The sequence below is a fragment of the Salvelinus alpinus genome, chromosome 21 (assembly GCF_045679555.1).
Source record: "Salvelinus alpinus chromosome 21, SLU_Salpinus.1, whole genome shotgun sequence".
In the NCBI taxonomy this organism is placed as follows: Eukaryota; Metazoa; Chordata; class Actinopteri; order Salmoniformes; family Salmonidae; genus Salvelinus; species Salvelinus alpinus.
Genome location: NC_092106.1, coordinates 2,060,057 through 2,080,943, shown reverse-complemented (window position 1 = coordinate 2,080,943; position 20,887 = coordinate 2,060,057). Strand labels below are relative to the sequence as shown.

General features: G+C 42.3%; 1 protein-coding gene across 3 annotated transcripts in view; it reads right to left on the bottom strand.

Moving 5' to 3' along the window:
• The window catches only part of LOC139547555 (segment polarity protein dishevelled homolog DVL-3), a 67,656-nt gene that overhangs the window by 22,270 nt on the left and 24,499 nt on the right, over nucleotides 1–20,887 (bottom strand). For 2 of the 3 annotated variants that reach the window (XM_071356446.1, XM_071356447.1), the window contains exon 2: nucleotides 14,606–14,675. In XM_071356446.1, the coding sequence (XP_071212547.1) occupies nucleotides 14,606–14,675 (70 nt within the window). Of the gene's footprint in view, nucleotides 1–14,605; nucleotides 14,676–20,689; nucleotides 20,849–20,887 lie in introns of all 3 variants that reach the window. The other variant, XM_071356448.1, reaches the window with a different exon arrangement.

The following is a 20,887-nucleotide window of genomic DNA, read 5'->3' as shown; positions in this document are numbered from 1 at the left end:
CTTATGATGGACAATTGTATGTTTGTGCTTTTCTAATAACCAATTTCTGTGTTCTATGTTTGTGCTTTTCTAATTCCCAATTTCTGTGTTCTATGTTTGTGCTTTTCTAATAACCAATTTCTGTGTTCTATATTTGTCCTTTTCTAATAACCACTTTCTGTGTTCATGCATGTGACTGATTGAACGAATCCTCACTATCAGTATCTGCAATTTGGCAGTACGACCAGACCCTTGTTTTGAGAACGAAAGATATCTCAGTTTCAAGGTCTCAGCTTAGAGAGAAGAAGCCTCGTGAGGTATTGTTCTGTCACATGGATGAACCACTATTGGTCGGTCACACGAATGAAGCAAACTTTAATGGTGAATTCATTATGAATGATGACTAAGCTAAATCATGCAAATATAACTTGTCTGCAGTATATAAGAGAACTAACGGGACTGCTCCGGTAGAGCTCCTAATCAACATGTGTACTTGGTGCATTGAGTTGGTTGGAACCTCTCCAGCATGCTGATAATAAACAATGATTCATTTAAGATTGACTTCAAGTGTCCCTGTGTAGAATTTCCACGACAATTTGCTGTCATGCACCGAATGATTGAATCTGCCTGTGGAGCTTTCTAGTGGGGGTCTGCTAGGAAAACAGGTGGCACATTTTATGAAGCGTGAGGGAAATTCCTGTCTGACCAAAAGAGGACGAGACCCGCCCAGACCAGACAATAACTGTGAGTTTCCCAGGAGACACATCATCCGCAAACAATTGAGGGATATGTCTTCTGATTTCAGTAAGTCAATTGAAATGAATTTGTATAAAAAATAAACATAAAAGTGGAGGAGGATACCACTAGTCCTAAGTCAAAAAAAGTGTGAAGTGAATGTGGATGTGAGTTGTGTGAGTGTAGAGAATGTGGATGTGAAAGTTGTGTGAATGTGGAAAGTATTAAGCTGATTGAAATTGGGATAATAACAGGACTGAAATGTGCTATAAAGCTGATTGAAATTTGTATAATAAAATATTGAAATTTGTATATTAAGAAATATTAGTTAAGTGATTTAAATTAGGATAATAAGTACTACTTGAAAGTGTGTGTGTTATTCTATATGTATGCGGCAATACTTTAAAGTCTATAGGGACCATAGGAATTATGACTATACAGTCGTGGGCAAAAGTTTTTAGAATGACACAAATATAAATTTTCACAAAGTCTGCTGCCTCAGTTTGAATGATGGCAATTTGCATATACTCCAGAATGGTATGAAAAGTGATCAGATGAATTGCAATTAATTGCAGTCCCCCTTTGCCATGCAAATGAACTGCATCCCCCCAAAAAACATGTCCACTGCATTTCAGCCCTGACACAAAAGGACCAGCTGACATGTCAGTGATTCTCTCGTTAACACAGGTGTGAGTGTTGACGAGGACAAGGCTGGAGATCACTCTGTCATGCTGATTGAGTTCAAATAACAGACTGGAAGCTTCAAAAGGAGGGTGGTGCTTGGAATCATTGTTCTTCCTCTGTCAATCATGGTTACCTGCAATGAAAAATGTGCCATCATCATTGCTTTGCACAAAAAGGGCTTCACAGGCAAGGATATTGCTGCCAGTAAGATTGCACATAAATCAACCATTTATCGGATCATCAAGAACTTCAAGGAGAGCGGTTCAATTGTTGTGAAGAAGGCTTCAGGGCGCCCAAGAAAGTCCAGCAAGCGCCAGGACCGTCTCCTAAAGTTGATTCAGCTGCGGGATCGGGGCACCACCAGTACAGAGCTTGCTCAGGAATGGCAGCAGGCAGGTGTGAGTGCATCTGCACGCACAGTGAGGAAAATACTTTTGGAGGATGGCCTGGTGTCAAGAAGGGCAGCAAAGAAGCCACTTATCTCCAGGAAAAACATCAGGGACAGACTGATATTCTGCAAAAGGTACAGGGATTGGACTGCTGAGGACTGGGGTAAAGTCATTTTCTCTGATGAATCCCCTTTCCGATTGTTTGGGGCATCCGGAAAAAAGCTTTCCGCGGAAGACAAGGTGAGCGCTACCATCAGTCCTGTGTCATGCCAACAGTAAAGCATCCTGAGACCATTCATATGTGGGGTTGCTTCTCATCCAAGTGTTAGGATTTATGTTTATGCACTATAGCCTGCTAGCATATTGTTTTGTTACACACACACAAACAATACAGATGTGTGTAAGGACTGACCAACATAGGCCATAAAAGCTGTGGTCAATCTGGAGAGGGGAGGGGTGCATCTCTCTAGGCCAACCAGGGAGGGTAGATTACTGGACAATACCATATTAGGAACTGTTTCAGTGTAGAATCGACAGACACAAGACGGATCTAATCTACCCAGCAACCAGATGTGGACAAAGGAAAGCACTAAGGGACTTGGACAAGTCCGAGGGCCAGCAAAGGCGGGGCAAAGTCTAAACCGCGCCCAGCTTCTACTGTGATAGGCCAACAGACGCGTTGGAACTACGTCCTCACGGTATAAGAACAGCTGTTTACGTACTTCCTGTCAGTTCCCTGCTTTACCCTGCGTGGTGATACAGCGAACCCGTATATACGAAAATTGCATTTGCCATTCATTGCTTGCGGTAATTAAACATAATTAAAGAAAGTTAGCAGACCTTGCTTTTTATTTATCCTGATACCGGATGTGTTACACGCAGCGTTCACACAAGGGAGTGGGCTCACTCACAATTTTGCCTAAGAACACAGCCATGATTAAAGAATGGTACCAACACATCCTCCGAGAGCAACTTCTCCCAACCATCCAGGAACAGTTTGGTGACGAACAATGCCTTTTCCAGCATGATGGAGCACCTTGCCATAAGGCAAAAGTGATAACTAAGTGGCACGGGGAACAAAACATCGATATTTTGGGTCCATGGCCAGGAAACTCCCCAGACCTTAATCCCATTGAGAACTTGTGGTCAATCTTCAAGAGGCGGGTGGACAAAAAAACACACAAATTCTGACAAACTCCAAGCATTGATTATGCAAGAATGGGCTGCCATCAGTCAGGGTGTGGCCCAGAAGTTAATTGACAGCATGCCAGGGCGGATTGCAGAGGTCTTGAAAAAGAAGGGTCAACACTGCAAATATTGACTCTTTGCATCAACTTTATGTAATTGTCAATAAAAGCCTTTGACACTTATGAAACGCTTGTAATTATTCTTCAGTATTCTATAGTAACATCTGACAATAATATCTAAAGACACTGAAGCAGCAAACTTTGTGGAAATTAATATTTGTGTCATTCTCCAAACTTTTGGCCACGACTGTATAAACTATTGATACTGAGGGACTATAGATGCTGTAGGGACAATGATGTTACAGTGACCATGGATACTATGGATGCTATAGGGACTATGGATAATCAGGGACTATAGATACTATGGATGCTATAGGGACTATGGATAATCAGGGACTATAGATACTGTAGAGAATATGGCAATTGTAGAGACTATAGAGGAACCTTGGACATGATACATATGACAGAAGAAGGCTAGAGCTAGTCTTAGAGAGAAGACTAGAGCGCGGGCAAGTAACGGTACCATGCCCCGCTGACATCTGTCTGTAGGCATTTATAAGAGAAGTGTCTACATCTGTCTGCAGCCACTACTAATAGCACGTGTGTAACGATAGTCTACGTGGTGTGAGAACCACTGATAATAGCACAAAGATTTAGAGTCTTGATGCACATGAGTGGTGTGGATGTCTGTAGGCATTTATGATCTGTAACGTTATATAGGGAATCTGTGTATGTGACAGATATGAAAGAAGAAAGTACTATTTTCGAATATGCTGTTAAATCGAACAACTTTAGTAAATATATAAACTCCTGTATGAATAGAACACTAGTCTAAATGAGGAATTGGTGAAGAAAAGTATACTGGGTTACTAGAGATTTGATAAAGTAGCAATGGAGAAAAATAATAATAACAATAATAATAATATACAACTTGCACACCCACACATAGACGTATGTAAGTGGTGTAAAAAGTATTCAGAGAAATTTTCAGAGTGGTCCTTTTATGGATCATTTGATAAAGATAAAGTTAAAGTATTGTTTGACTGTCTAAACGGTCTGGGAAATAGAGTCTCAGACAAAGTTAGGTGTATATCCACTTTTGGTAAAGGTAGAGGACTTGACTTACCCCTAACCAATAGAACTAGAAATAGAACCAATGAATGTTGAACATGATTTTCTGTTAATAACTAAACTTAAGGCTAAAATGTATTGTACTCCCGATGGAGTTTTCATTGATATCCCAAATGATGATGTTCTAAACCAATTTGTGAGTATGCAAAATGGAAACTGCCTCTGTTTCCCTGTCTATGCTGTCTCAGGTGCCAGACTTATTACGGACAGAGCACACCATCTGCAGGGGACTGATAGTGCCAGCCCAGTTATTGTGAAAGTTGATCCCAGAAAGAGACAGGCCTTGAGAGCTACATTTAAAAAAGAAGCTCCATCCAAAGTGTCTCTCTTCCCTTCTGAATTGGCCAATGTATTTTATAAATTCAGCACAATACATGTTTATCTTAAAATAAGAGATTTCATAAGTATGAAGCAGAAAGTGAATATCCAACAGAAATGTGAAATAAATATATAGAGTAACATTGTTTGGGTAGACTCAAATTAAAACAATGCCTTCCAATATGGAGGAAGTTATCATGTTTGTTTTGTTTTAAACCTTGCAATAGAGGGTAAAGCAGAACATTGTTTGAGAGTCCTAGTTGAGGGAAACAGATACAGTGGGGAGAACAAGTATTTGATACACTGCCGATTTTGCAGGTTTTCCTACTTACAAAGCATGTAGAGGTCTGTAATTTTTATCATAGGTACACTTCAACTGTGAGAGACGGAATTTAAAACAAAAATCCAGAAAATCACATTGTATGATTTTTAAGTAATTAATTCGCATTTTATTGCATGACATAAGTATTTGATCACCTACCAACCAGTAAGAATTCCGGCTCTCACAGACCTGTTAGTTTTTCTTTAAGAAGCCCTCCTGTTCTCCACTCATTACCTGTATTAACTGCACCTGTTTGAAGTCGTTACCTGTATAAAAGACACCTGTCCACACACTCAATCAAACAGACTCCAACCTCTCCACAATGGCCAAGACCAGAGAGCTGTGTAAGGACATCAGGGATAAAATTGTAGACCTGCACAAGGCTGGGATGGGCTACAGGACAATAGGTAAGCAGCTTGGTGAGAAGGCAACAACTGTTGGCGCAATTATTAGAAAATGGAAGAAGTTCAAGATGACGGTCAATCACCCTCGGTCTGGGGCTCCATGCAAGATCTCACCTCGTGGGGCATCAATGATCATGAGGAAGGTCAGGGATCAGCCCAGAACTACACGGCAGGACCTGGTTAATGACCTGAAGAGAGCTGGGACCACAGTCTCAAAGAAAACCATTAGTAACACACTACGCCGTCATGGATTAAAATCCTGCAGCGCACGCAAGGTCCCCCTGCTCAAGCCAGCGCATGTCCAGGCCCGTCTGAAGTTTGCCAATGACCATCTGGATGATCCAGAGGAGGAATTGGAGAAGGTCATGTGGTCTGATGAGACAAAAATAGAGCTTTTTGGTCTAAACTCCACTCGCCGTGTTTGGAGGAAGAAGAAGGATTAGTACAACCCCAAGAACACCATCCTAACCGTGAAGCTTGGAGGTGGAAACATCATTCTTTGGGGATGCTTTTCTGCAAAGGGGACAGGATGACTGCACCGTATTGAGGGGAGGATGGATGGGGCCATGCATCGCGAGATCTTGGCCAACAACCTCCTTCCCTCAGTAAGAGCATTGAAGATAGGTCGTGGCTGGGTCTTCCAGCATGACAACGACCCGAAACACACAGCCAGGGCAACTAAGGAGTGGCTCCGTAAGAAGCATCTCAAGGTCCTGGAGTGGCCTAGCCAGTCTCCAGACTTGAACCCAATAGAAAATCTTTGGAGGGAGCTGAAAGTCCGTATTGCCCAGCGACAGCCCCGAAACCTGAAGGATCTGGAGAAGGTCTGTATGGAGGAGTGGGCCAAAATCCCTGCTGCAGTGTGTGCAAACCTGGTCAAGAACTACAGGAAACGTATGATCTCTGTAATTGCAAACAAAGGTTTCTGTACCAAATATTAAGTTCTGCTTTTCTGATGTATCAAATACTTATGTCATGCAATAAAATGCGAATTAATTACTTAAAAATCATACAATGTGATTTTCTGGATTTTTGTTTTAAATTCCGTCTCTCACAGTTGAAGTGTACCTATGATAAAAATGACAGACCTCTACATGCTTTGTAAGTAGGAAAACCTGCAAAATCGGCAGTGTATCAAATACTTGTTCTCCCCACTGTATATATAGAGACTAGTGAAAGTAACAAAGTGAATTGTAATATTAAATGGCTTTCAGATAGCACTCTAATAATGCAATAACGTAGTAATTTGATAAGTAAATGTTTCAATACAAGGTCACATGATGAACAGAGGGATTGAGCATTGGAACTGATATTAAATTAGAGTCCGCCATTTGGTGTTTGGGTTAGAGATAAGTTTCCTGTGGAACAATAGATAGCAGCCAGTACTAACTGAACTCTAACAGGCTGTAAGGGACACCGTGGAGAAATTTGGGACAGAGGTATGAATAATTTAATAAGACACATAGTTGACAATTCCCAATTATTATAATCAATTCTATAGTTTGGGTACCACCCATGATCTAAGTAAGAAGGTAATGTCATCTAAAACAATCTGTTTCCATTGCGTGGAAATGTGTCCAGAATTGAAGCAGATTCAAGTAAATGTTTTTAATACCGAATATTGAGCTGATAAACCAGCACCAATTTTTTTAAGGTCCTAGCAGATTTGTTGAACAACAGGTTTCATATTCTGACTAGTTTATGTCCCAGCGACAGTTTGTACAGAACTGTATGTCAACGCCACAGGTCAAACCGATTAAGATTACAAGAGAGGAGCTCTGGGATTGTTTACTTCAGAAGGTGCCTATTAAGCTTTACGGGAAACCGTGTCATCTGATGTGTCTGAAGTACAATTCTGTATACGCATGGTTTTATCAAAACTTTCTGACCAAGATGCAGTAGGACTGATTCAAATTTAATATAGTGAAAACTAAGAGCATGTTTATTTTCTCTCTTCCAGGACTGATGGAATGTCCTCTACCAAGTTTTTTTTACATGTTTATCAATGATTCTGTATCTCTCCCTTTGAAATGCTTTCTGAGGCAGGTGCCTTGGGAGTTAGTATAAAGGTACACAAATCCGGATGTTAAAGGGAACTCCCAAATTAAGTAAGGCCTGGCCATTTTGTTTGTTTTTACATGTTATTGAATATTTTCTAGTGGTGTTAATACTGATTTATTGTATGGGGTCATTTTATTTTTGGTTTTAGTGTGTTTTTCACAGGTTAGAAAGAATGCACCTTGAAGGGCACACAAATTCCATTTTCTTAAGTATCTATTGTCAGAGTTTTGGTTGCACACATGTAAATTCTCTTGATAAGAAACGTACTGAAAAATCCAATGTAAACCTGATACACAAAATGTTTGAAATTATTGAAATATCTTTAAATAATGTCTGAGGTACAGGGAAAGAAACACTCACTTAATGGGGCTGAATTACCTCTGACCTTTGTTCAGACTCTCTGGTGAGGCCTGATTACTCTCACTAAAAAGACTAGAGATAATCGGTGAGATTTAAATGGGCTATGTAAACCCCCATATAATTAGGAAGCAGTTTATAATTTATCAACTGTCTTATGTGTGATTCGGAACACGAAAAGGAGAGAGAGAGAGCGCTGCCCCTGAATGAGGGACACCTGGCTCTCATCTATTTTATTACCTTATGGGATACAATTAATGGGATACAATTGAAATTTGATTTGTTATTTTGATTTAAAAGGAGGTGTTTTTTGGATGTGATTCATTTGTCCAAAGGGGGAATTACCAGTCCCCTGGGGCAATTTGGTAAATATGCAAATTGCTTTTCTTCACATGCCTGACTGTAAAATACAAATATATATGTTGGTAATGGTTGACATTTACTCCAAATGGATTGAAGTTTTTCCAACCTCTAGTTTTAAATGAAGTGTATTGCTGTTGTTTGGCTCCCTGACCCTGTAACTCTGCGGTGAGATCATCAAGATGATAGGGGAGTATAAGATAATTTGGGGGGGAATGGTTTGATCTGTGTGTTGTTATGTGTGTTGTTATTCTCTTTGACATTTGTCTTAGACATTTGTATTAAGAATATTGGTTGTAGCAATAATTTGTCATAAATTATTCACTCTGGCTGGATTTCCTGAATCAGAAATGCAGTAAACTAACCGACTGACTGTCTAAACGACTGACTAAACGATTAAATGACTGACTAATCTAAACGACTTACTAAAAGATTAAACGACTAAGCGACTGACTGAGCGACTGAATGGCTAAGCGACTAAACAACCGACTGACTAAACGACTAAGCGACTAAACAACCGACTGACTAAACAACTAAGCAACTGACTAAGCGACTACACCAAGCGACTGACGAATTGACTAAGCGACTGACTAAACAACTGACTAAACAACCGACCGACTACGTGACTGACTAAACAACTAAAGGACTGACTGACTACAGGACTGACTTGACTGACTAAAGGACTGACTGACTGACTAAAGGACTGACTGACTGACTGACTAAAGGACTGACTAAAGGACTGACTGACTAAAGGACTGACTAAAGGACTGACTGACTAAAGGACTGACTGACTAAAGGACTGACTGACTGACTAAAGGACTGACTGACTGACTAAAGGACTGACTGACTAAAGGACTGACTGACTGACTAAAGGACTGACTGACTGACTAAAGGACTGACTGACTGACTAAAGGACTGACTGACTGACTAAAGGACTGACTGACTGACTAAAGGACTGACTGACTGACTAAAGGACTGACTGACTGACTGACTAAAGGACTGACTGACTGACTAAAGGACTGACTAAAGGACTGACTAAAGGACTAAAGGACCTACTATAGGACATGAAATAGGACATGTTAATCACAATCACAAAACAAACAATTGTTGATGCTAAACAGACCTCCTGGATAAATTATATTTATTATAATCAGCAAAGGTTTGTTAATTACACCCACACTGCACTCACAGGTATGGCTGAACAATTGGAGGCTACCTCTAGAACTGCCAGGCAGAATAGGCTAGCTTTGGACATGCTCCTTGCCAGTCAGGGAGGGGTCTGTAAAATGTTTGGGGAACAATGCTGTACCTTTATCCCTAACAATACTAGCCCTGATGGGAGCATTTCGAAAGCTTTAAGTGGTCTAGATAAACTATCAGTGGAGATGAAAGGATTGGCTGGAGTGGAGGAGAGTGGACTGTTCTCCTGGTTGGGTGGCTGGTTCGGTAAGTACACTGCATTGATGGTTACTGGGTTTCTGACCGTCGTTGTTGTATTCCTTATGCTGATGTGCTGTGCTGCTTGCATCATACCCTGTTTGAAGAAATCTATTACAGATGTGGCGCAGGCTTCAGGTATGATGCCATTGCTTGAGGCTCCGGAAGGAGATGCTGACACTGAGTCTAACTTCCGGAGAAAAATGGGGCTGACTGAGGATGACCCCTGGTTTGCTGTGGGTGAGGTTGTGGAATGACAGAAGTTAACAAACAGCAGCGTGATGAAACTAACATACATGTTGTCCTCCCTTATATGAAGGTTTAAAGTTCCTGGGTGGCAAGGAGCCCACCTGGTACAGGATAGGTGTAGCAGGGAGAACCAGATGGTTTATAATGTTTTACTCTGTGTTTTCTAATATCAATAATGTGTTTTCTAATATCAATAATGTTTTATGTGTTTTCTAATATCAATAAAGTTTTATAAAATGAATCATGTTGTTTTTGGTGAGTGACACCCTAGCGGGTGTCAAAAGGGGGAATCATAAAAACACCAATAAACTAGAGCTGTGTTCTGAATGTTCTTTAAGGGTTTAAAGTTCCCGGGGTTAACTACAACCTGGTATGTGTGTCTCGATCATTGAACGTGATGGTATCTTTTTCTTAGTATTTACACCCGCAAGGGGTGTAAAAAGGGGGATTGTGAAGGATGGTTTTGTTCTCTTTTTAACAAAAATATATGCCTTATAGAAATAGGACATGTTAATCACAAAACATAGCGTGACTGCAGAAAAGCTGTTGCTAATCTAGGGTGTCGACTGTGCTAACCACAAGGTTGAGACAAGATGGAAAATTACTGAATAACAAGAAAACAGGAACTGCGCAATGTAGCAACCGACAACTCAGCTCAATCTTCATAACAAACACTTCCGGATATCTGGATCCTGTGTGCTGTGAGGCTGGGACCAGCCTGGGCACCACCGATAGGCTAGCAAGTTTAAACCACGCTAAGCCTCTACTGCACATGCACATTTGTGGCCTGCTGGAGGTCATTTTGCAGGGCTCTGGCAGTGCTACTCCTTGCACAAAGGCGGAGGTAGCGGTCCTGCTGCTGGGTTGTTGCCCTCCTACGGCCTCCTCCACGTCTCCTGATGTACTGGCCTGTCTCCTGGTAGCGCCTCCATGCTCTGGACACTACGCTGACAGACACAGCAAACCTTCTTGCCACAGCTCGCATTGATGTGCCATCCTGGATGAGCTGCACTACCTGAGCCACTTGTGTGGGTTGTAGACTCCGTCTCATGCTACCACTAGAGTGAGAGCACCGCCAGCATTCAAAAGTGACCAAAACATCAGCCAGGAAGCATAGGAACTGAGAAGTGGTCTGTGGTCACCACCTGCAGAACCACTCCTTTATTGGGGGTGTCTTGCTAATTGCCTATAATTTCCACCTTTTGTCTATTCCATTTGCACAACAGCATGTGAAATGTATTGTCAATCAGTGTTGCTTCCTAAGTGGACAGTTTGATTTCACAGAAGTGTGATTGACTTGGAGTTACATTGTGTTGTTTAAGTGTTCCCTTTATTTTTTTGAGCAGTGTATATTCGGTGACTCTGAATCACATGTTACCCTGATACCAGATTTGATTGACGCAACCCTTTACACTGACGAAAGGACTGACTGACTAAAGGACTGATTGACTGACTGACTAAAGAACTGACTGACTAAAGGACTGACTGACTGACTAAAGGACTGACTGACTGACTAAAGGACTGACTGACTAAAGGAATAAAGGACTGACTAAAGGAATAAAGGACTGACTGACTGACTAAACGACTAAACTCCTAATTGACCGAATAAACGCCTTTTCGACCGACTAAACGACCGACTAAACAACCGACTAAACGGCAGACTAAACGGCAGACTAAATGGCAGACTAAATGATTAAACAACCGACTAAACAGCCGACTAAACGACAACTAATCGACTGACTGACTACTAAACCACTGAATGACTAATGGACGACTAAACGACCGACTAAACAACTAAGAGACTGACTAAATAACTAAACAACTAGCTAAATGACAAAACGACTGACTAAACCACTAATCGACTGGCTAAACGACTATTCAACTGGCTAAACGACTATACGAGCGACTTTCTTTCTTGTGATGGTGCCACGTTGAAAGTCACTGAGCTCTTCAATAAGGCCATTCTACTGCTAATGTTTGTCTATGGAGATTCCATGGCTGTGTGCTCAATTGTATACACCTGTCAGCAAGGGTGTGCCGAAATAGCCAAATCCACTAATTTGAAGGGTTGTCCATACTTTTTTTATATATAATGTATGATAACCAAGGTCTTTCTGCCTCTCTGGGAGAGAGAGGCACACAGACAGGGAAATTGACAGACAGCTAGAGAATGAGAGCTGCAGAGAAAGAGGCAGGGAGAGAGGGAGAGATAAGAAAAGCCTCCTCCTGTTTCTCTCTTTAGGATTAGATGGGATTTCCACACAAGAGGCTGCTGTGCATGACTATGAATGGATTTGGATGTAGAAGTGTGCATGTGTTGGACAGAGATTAACTTGTGGAACACAGAGAATGTATGTATGTGAGTGAGTGAGTGAGTGAGTGAGTGAGTGAGTGAGTGTGTAGGTGAGTGAGTGTGTAGGTGAGTGAGTGTGTAGGTGAGTGAGTGTGTAGGTGAGTGAATGTGTAGGTTAGTGAGTGTGTAGGTTAGTGAGTGTTATAAAGGAGAAGAAATCGATGGACTTCGGTTTCTACAGCACAACAGAAAGTATACAAATGAATGTCAACAACCATCTAACGACACATACAGTTGAAGTCGGAAGTTTACATACACCTTAGCCAAATAGATTTAAACTCAGTTTCACAATTCCTGACATTTAATCCTAGTAAAAATTCCCTGTTTAGGTCAGTTAGGATCACCACTTTATTTTAAGAACGTGAAATGTCAGAATAATAGTAGAGAGAACTATTTATTTCAGCTTTGATTTCTTTTATCACATTCCCAGTAGGTCAGAAGTTTACATACACTCAATTAGTATTTGGTAGCAATGCCTTTAAATTGTTTAAATTCGGTCAAACGTTTCAGGTAGCCTTCCACAAGCTTCCCACAATAAGTTGGGTGAATTTTGGCCCATTCCTCTGGCAGAGCTGGTGTAACTGAGTCAGGTTTGTAGGCCTCCTTGCTCAAGCACGCCTTTTCAGTTCTGCCCACAAATTTTCTATAGGAACGAGGTCAGGGTTTGTGATGGCCACTCCAATACCTTGACTTTGTTGTCCTTAAGCCATTATGCCACAACTTTGGAAGTATGCTTGGGGTCATTGTCCATTTGGAAGACCCATTTGCAAGACCCATTTGCGACCAAGCTTTAACTTCCTGACTGATGTCTTGAGATGTTGCTTCAATATATCCACATAATTTTCTTCCTCATGATGCCATCTATTTTGTGATGTGCACCAGCCCTTCCTGCAGCAAAGCACCCCCACAACATGATGCTGCCACCCCCGTGCTTCAGGGTTGGGATGGTGTTCTTCGGCTTGCAAGCCTCCCCCTTTTTCCTCCAAACATAACGATGGTGATTGTGGCCAAACAGTTCTATTTGTGTTTCATCAGACCAAAGGACATTTCTCCAAAAAGTACGATATTTGTCCCCATGTGCAGTTGCAAACCGTAGTCTGGCTTTTTTATGGTGGTTTTGGAGCAGTGGCTTCTTCCTTGCTGAGCGGCCTTTCAGGTTATGTCGATACAGGACTCGTTTTACTGTGGATATAGATACTTTTGTACCTGTTTCCTCCAGCATCTTCACAAGGTCCTTTGCTGTTGTTCTGGGATTGATTTGCACTTTTCGCACCATAGTACGTTCATCTCTAGGAGACAGAACGTGTCTCCTTCCTGAGCGGTATGATGGCTGCATGGTCCCATGGTGTTTATACTGTGTACTATTGTTTGTACAGATGAACGTGGTACCTTCAGGCGTTTGAAAATTGCTCCCAAGGATGAACAGGACTTGTGAAGGTCTACAATGTTCTTTCTGAGGTCTTGGCTGATTTATTTTGATTTTCCCATGATGTCAAGCAAGTTTGAAGTTTGAAGGTAGGCCTTGAAATACATGCACAGGTACACCTCCAATTGACTGAAATTATGTCAATTAGCCTATCAGAACTTCTAAAGCCATGACAATTTTCTGTAATTTTCCAAGCTGTTTAAAGGCACAGTCAACTTAGTGTATGTAAACGTCTGACCCACTGCAATTGTGATACAGTGAATTATAAGTGAAATAATCTGTCTGTAAACAATTATTGGAAAAATGACTTGTATCGTGCACAAAGTAGATGTCCTAACCGACTTGCCAAAATTATAGTTTGTTAACAAGACATTTGTGGAGTGGTTGAAAAACGAGTTTTAATGACTCCAACCTAAGTGTATGTAAACCTCCGACGTCAACTGTACAATCACACATGCATCCACAAAGGCATCACCACACACAGTTGCCAACACACAGCAGCACAGACACACAGCTCCCAAATGAGCGAACCAACTGAAGCCAAAACAGATCCTACCAAAACTCAATTAAACAAGTCTGTTGGCTGTTCCCTAGCTAGTAAACAGTCACACACACGAACTAGACACACACACGTACTCTGCTCCTCTCAATCCACAATTCCACACACGCATCCTATCCAGTAGTGTGTTATGGCTCAATTCTGATCATAGTTGTGAGTTAGACCGTCATGTAACTTTTACATACAGTAACACCCCGGTGTGATGCATTTCAAGTGTTGAGTGTTAACATACAATATCTAGCACCTGGGGATGCAGTTGGTGACACACTGCAGTGAAGTGAACACATACACAGGCCTCTTCTCAACACTGATGAGGGACGTCTGCATACAGAGGGGTCATGCAGATATACAGAGAGAGAGACGGAGAGAGAGGAGAGAGGGAGAAAGGGAGAAAGAGAAAGGGAGAAAGAGGGAGGCAGATAGAGAGAACAAAAAAAATGGACTTTGGTAGAAATGAGAGAGATAGAGAGAGAGAGAGAGATAGAGAGAGAAATAGAGGGAGGGGGGAGGGGGAGAGAGAAAAACACTGGACTGTGGTGGAATTGAGATGGGGATAGGTGATGACGGTGATAAACATAAAGAACAGTTGCTCACCCATGACACGACTCGGCCATTGAAAAAGGGCAGTTTGGCATTGTCGTCTGAGATCTCCTCTTTCACCACCCTGAGGGGAGAAAGAAGAGACAAAATCCACCTTGTTACATACTTTACAACATTAAAGGAAACCTCAGCGACGTGTATAAAAAAATAACCTTTGGCCAGTATATTAGGTACACCCCGTTCACGAAACTGGTTCGCTCCTACAGACTGAGTCACTGCTGTGGCTTGCTATCTAATGCAGGCAGACAGGCATCCAGTTACTGTTCAATTGAGCGATAGAATGGGGAAAAACAAGTGAGCTAAGCAACTTTGAGAGTGGTATTATCGTCGGTGCCAGGCGCGTCGGCATCCAGGGCATTTCACGCATGACAGTGTCTCGGGTTTACCGAGAATGGTGGCGACAAACAAAAAGCATCCAGTCAGTCTGTGGGTGAAAACAGCTCGTTGATGTTAGAAGTGGAGGGAGAAGGTCAAGAATCGTGAAAGCTAACAGGCGGGTCACAGACAAATAACAGTGCAGTACAACAGTGGTGTGCAGAACGGCATCTCGGAATCACACAACTCCTCGATCCTTGTCACGGATGAGCTATTGCAGCAGATGACCACACCGGGTTCCACCCCTATCAGCTAAAAACAAGAAGAAGTGGCTCTAGTGGGCACGCAATCACCAACACTGGACAATTGAGGAGTGGAAAAACATTGCTTGGTACATTGCCAGTTTTCTTGAGAGGCCTGCGCAGTCCCCAGACCTCAACCCAGTAGAGCATCTTTGGGATGAGATGGAATGGGCTATTCGCAGCATAAGTGTACCGCCATCCAATCTCCTTGATGCCATCACGTCAGCATGGTCCAACAACCCTATGGAATGTTTCTGACACCTTGAAGAATTCCCAGAAGACTTCAGACTGTTATGGAGGCGAAGGGGAGGCCCGACCTGCTACAAGTTGGGTGTACATAATAAACGGGCCAGTGAATGTATACACTGTGTTCCCGAAATTATGACACCCTTGATAAAGATGAGCAAAAATGACCATAAAACTCAATAATCAAATACTGAGCTATATTGAATGCTCCAAAAATGGGGATATTCTATTATTTTATACTAATACAATTGCTCAGAGAAAGAGGTTTTGTTTAACATAAAAATCAAAAAGGTAACAGTCAAATTATTGACACCCCCTGTTTTCAATACCTCACCTTGTGAGGATAATGGCACCGAGCCTTTTTCAGTGCTGTTATCCTCGCACGGTGAAGTTTTGAAAGGTATTGAAAACAGAACTTCCGGTGGCATGCATTGAAATGCATGGGTTTCTTTTCAAATAATTGTCAACATAACACCATATTAAGATGTGGCACGTTCACTGTATTACAAGGAACAACTAGAAGCTCGATTTCGCTCCAGCAGCTAGCATAATCTGTCCGTTCACAATTCACCTGTGGGAACATGGCGGCTCTCAACACCCGACAGCAGAAAAAGTTGACCGCTACCATCAGGAAATTACCTCTGCCCTCGACTTGCAATTAAAACCGGCAAATTAATATGTTGCGGTGCTCACTTCTAAAGTGGATAACTACTCAACTAAAGGGGAAAGTTAGGAGACAGCTGCCAATGTGACAGAGTAACAACTTCATGACCTGCAAACAACGCAAACTAACCCTTTACAGCTTGAGCGAAATGTTCCATTTCTTGCTGGATCGGCACTGAGCAAATGTCAGGTCTGCTGAGCGCGAACTTGAACATTCTGAAGATTCTGTGCAACTTCCAGCGTGCGTTTACTGTGAAGACTGAGGCTGTACCCGCTTTACGTTACGGTTTTAACAGAGGCCAAGTAGGATAGTGTGGCTATATGATCATAATGTAGGCGTACTAGAGTGGCCTACCATCAAAAACAATGTACAAAATGCATCCCATAACATTTTAACATGGAAATAGCTGTTCTATCATTCAGCCTACAGCAGCAGCCAATATGTGCTGTTCAATGTAGGTCTACATTCCATGACACTTTTGAAAAAAACATGCAGGGCTTGACATTAACCTGTTTATCGACTTGTCCTTTAGACAAGGAGGTGACTGAAAATGTTGTGTTGTTTGATGCAAGAAACAACTTTACAAAATAAAACCCATAATTATTCCCATTCCATTATTACAGAAAATCTGATAAATTATGCTACCCTCTGTCTATTGGCTACTTAGCTTTTTCAAGCCTGTCTCAAAATACAACACTGCCCCTTAAGACCAAAAAAAGCTCTTTCCCCGACTCGCTTTTCAAAGATGTCTAGAAATGTACACGTTCTATTTGCATATACAGTGCATTCGGAAAGTATTCAGACCCCTTGACTTTAAATGAAAGAAGAAAAAAAACATCCTCACCAATCTACACATAATACCTCATAATGACATGACAAAATCAGGTTAAGAAAAGTTTGCAAATTTATTACAATTAAAAAACAGAAATAACTTATTTAGTAAGTATTCAGACCCTTTGCTATGAGACTCGATTGGAGTCCACCTGTGGTAGGTAAATTCAATTGATTAAAAAAGGAGAGCAGCACACTAGAAGCTCAAATGCAATAATTGACTAACCTAATAACCAACGTCGACAGACAAGCTCTCTTCATCATGCTGTCTACCCTGATGACAGCTTGTCTGTCGAAACGTTGGCTATTAAATTATTGCATCTGAGCTCCTAGTGTGTGGCGCTCCTTTTCATTTCAAGTGTTCTACTCTGCTGGCCAGCACCTCGCCTAAACAGGTGTGCGTTTCTTTCGCCTCCAAATTCAATTGATTGGACATGATTTGGAAAGGCACACACCTGTTTATATAAGGTCCCACAGTTCAGAGTGCATGTCAGAGCAAAAACCAAGTCATGAGGTCGAAGGAATTGTCAGTAGAGCTCCGAGAAACAATTGTGTTGAGGCACAGATCTGGGGAAGGGTACCAAAAAATGTCTGCAGCATTGAAGTTCTCCAAGAACACAATGGCCTCCACCATTCTTAAATGGAAGAAGTTTGGAACCACCAAGAGACTCTTTCTAGAGCTGGCCACCCAGCCAAACTGAGCAATCGGGGGAGAAGGGCCTTGGTCAGGGAGGTGACCAAGAACCCGATGGTCACTCTGATAGAGCTCCAGAGTTCCTCTGTGGAGATGGGAGAACCTTCCAGAAGGACAAGCATCTCGGCAGCACGCCACCAATCAGCCCTTTATGGTAGTGGCGGAAGCCACTCCTCAGTAAAAAGCACATCACAGCCCACTTGGAGTTTGCCAAAAGGCACCTAAAGGACTTTCAGACAAGATTCTCTGGTCTGATGAAACCAAGATTGAACTCTTTAGCCTTAATGCCAAGCGTCACATCTGGAGGAAACCTGGCACCATCCCCATGGTGAAGCATGGTGGTGTCAGCATCACGCTGTGGTGAAGTTTTTCAGCGTCGTGGACTGGGAGACTAGTCAGGAGAGGGGAAAGATGAACAGAGCAATGTACAGAGAGTTTCTGGATGAAAACCTGCTCCAGAGCAGCGCTCAGGACCTCAGACTGGGGACAAAGATTCATCTTCCAACAGGACAATGATCCTAAGCACACAGTCGATACATTTTTACATTTTACATTTTAGTCATTTAGCAGACGCTCTTATCCAGAGCGACTTACATTTTATTACATTTTTTACATACTGAGACAAGGATATCCCTACCGGCCAAGAGCAGACGCTCTTATCCAGAGCGACTTACAGTAGTGCATACATTTTATTACATTTATTTATTTTTTTGTTACATACTGAGACAAGGATATCCCTACCGGCCAAACCCTCCCTAACCCGGACGACGCTATGCCAATTGTGCGTCGCCCCACGGATCTCCCGGTTGCGGCCGGCTGCGACAGAGCCTGGGCGCGAACCCAGCCCAGCCTGGGCGCGAACCCAGAGACTCTGGTGGCGCAGCTAGCACTGCGATGCAGTGCCCTAGACCACTGCGCCACCCGGGAGACTTGTACAATGCAGGAGTGGCTCGGGACAAGTCTCTGAATGTCTGGACATGAACCTAATCGAACATCTCTGGAGAGACCTGAAAATAGCTGTGCAACAACACTCCCCATCCAACCTGACAAAGCTTGAGAGGATCTGCAGAGAAGAATGGGAGAAACTCCCCAAATACAGGTGTGCCAAGCTTGCAGCATCATACCCAAGAAGACTCAAGGCTATAATCACTGCCAAAGGTGCTTCAGCAAAGTACTGAGTAAAGGATCTGAATACTTATGTAAATGTAATAGTTTAATTTGAACAACTGCAAAAATGTCAAAAAAATCTGTTTTTGCTTTGTCATTATGGGGTATTGTGTAGGATAATAAGGATGTAATGTAACAAGATGTGGAAAAGGTAAAGGGGTCTGAATATTTTCCAAATGCACTGTAGGACTACTGCTGCTCTGATTGGTTTACGGCGCACCGTACTGGAGACTTGCGCAATAGAATCGTACAGCTACAACAAAATCTCCTGCATAGTTCTTTTTAATTCGGTATGTTGCATTGAAAGTGGCTAATATTGCTTTGATTCGATCACAATTGCCACAGTAAAAGGAAACGTTGACAGTGTTAACGGGGAAAACTCTAGAAAGTTGAGTGAGGTTCAATCTCGTGCTTCTCTCGGTCACGCTGTGCGGCAGTCCAGGGGGAGCTGTGCGGCAGTGTCGGGGCTACTGCACGCCAGCAGCTTAAAGGGAACATTGATCATGACCTTTGCCTGCATTAATGAGTATAAATACCTTTTACAGTGAACAACTTTACAACTGTTTTAGTGCCCGAAGGTATTTTTCTATGGCTTGATCCTTGATCAGACATTTTCTTATCTGGATAGTAGTATATTAAACACAAATCTGCACCAAAACAAATTACAAATAGCATTTAGTCTTACAATTGATAAGGAAAGACAAACAAGAAATATAATATTAATGAAACAATGAACTTTATTGAAAGAATAATGTTAGAGGAATACATTGTCTCATTCAAACCTGTAACCATCATAGCCATAACATTATATACAACATTCATCTCAGGGATATTGTCATCAAAATGGATCTGGACGGGGAGCAACGCTGGGCAGTATCTAACACCTGGAGGGGTGGGGGAGGGGGACAGGCATCAGTTGGCATGGCATCAAACGTACTGTATTTCTAGAACCTCCCTAAACCAGCCTGACCTTGCAAGCACACATTCTGTCCCTCTGCAAGTGAAGAGAAACCAGTCTGAGCAAAGTGGTCAATCTATTTGATTCAACGTCAATATGGAGTATATTCTTTAACATTTGCATCGTGCGTTTGGACATACTGAGCCATCTGCTCGTGGGATGCCTTCCTCGGGATCTCAGTCTGCTTGACAGCCAGACCTCTGACACGACCCAGCTCCTGTAGTAGAGAGAGATGTATTCCTAAGGCAACACAGAGGAATTCTTGTATATATTTGATAAGAGTCCCTTTGGGGGCTGGGCTGCCCTACACTCCTCTGTCAGCTCAGTGTAGCCCACGCCAGGTTCACCCTGCACAGGAGGAACAAAGGTTTATTATATTTCAATGCTAGGGTTGTGTTCCAAATGGCATCCTAATCCATAGAGAGGGCATCAGTGTGGACATATTTGACAGTTACCTTTACTGGTGCCTATGTCCGCAATGAATCACACTACCTGGAGTGCCTCAACCTACAACAATGGTGGTCCCCTACTACGCATAACCGCTTGCCCTCGTATTCAGGTGCTACTCAAACAAACCACATCCTATTCTCCTTTCTATCTTTCCTGTAACAAAGCCAATGATTTCTACAGTAGTCCTCAAGTACATTTAAGTTTCACTCTTTCTGCTCTGACTATCAGCCAAATGTTAGTGTGGTCTTCCAACAGATTGTGCCACATAGCCAACTCCTATGTATAGCCAACTCCTATGGTAACATAGCATGACAACTATCATACAACAGGATGAACAGATCTGGGACCAGGCTAGCCAAATGTTGATTATTCGCCACAATGTTCACCTTCCTGTCCTGTGTGTGTCTTTGTGTGTGTGTTCTGTTACACTGGCTTATCGTATCGTGCTCACCTGGGCTGTGAGGGTATGTCCTGTGAGGGTGCGATTGTCCCTCAGCCCTTTCTTCAGCCTCAGCAGCATGTTGTCCCTGCCAGTCCTTGTCACCGTGGGGACAGCTTCTACAGTGTCCTCCTCACGAAGGTTTGAGAGCTGACAGTCCACCCCACTGTCCTATAGAAAGAGAGAGCATTTAAAAATCATAGACCTAAT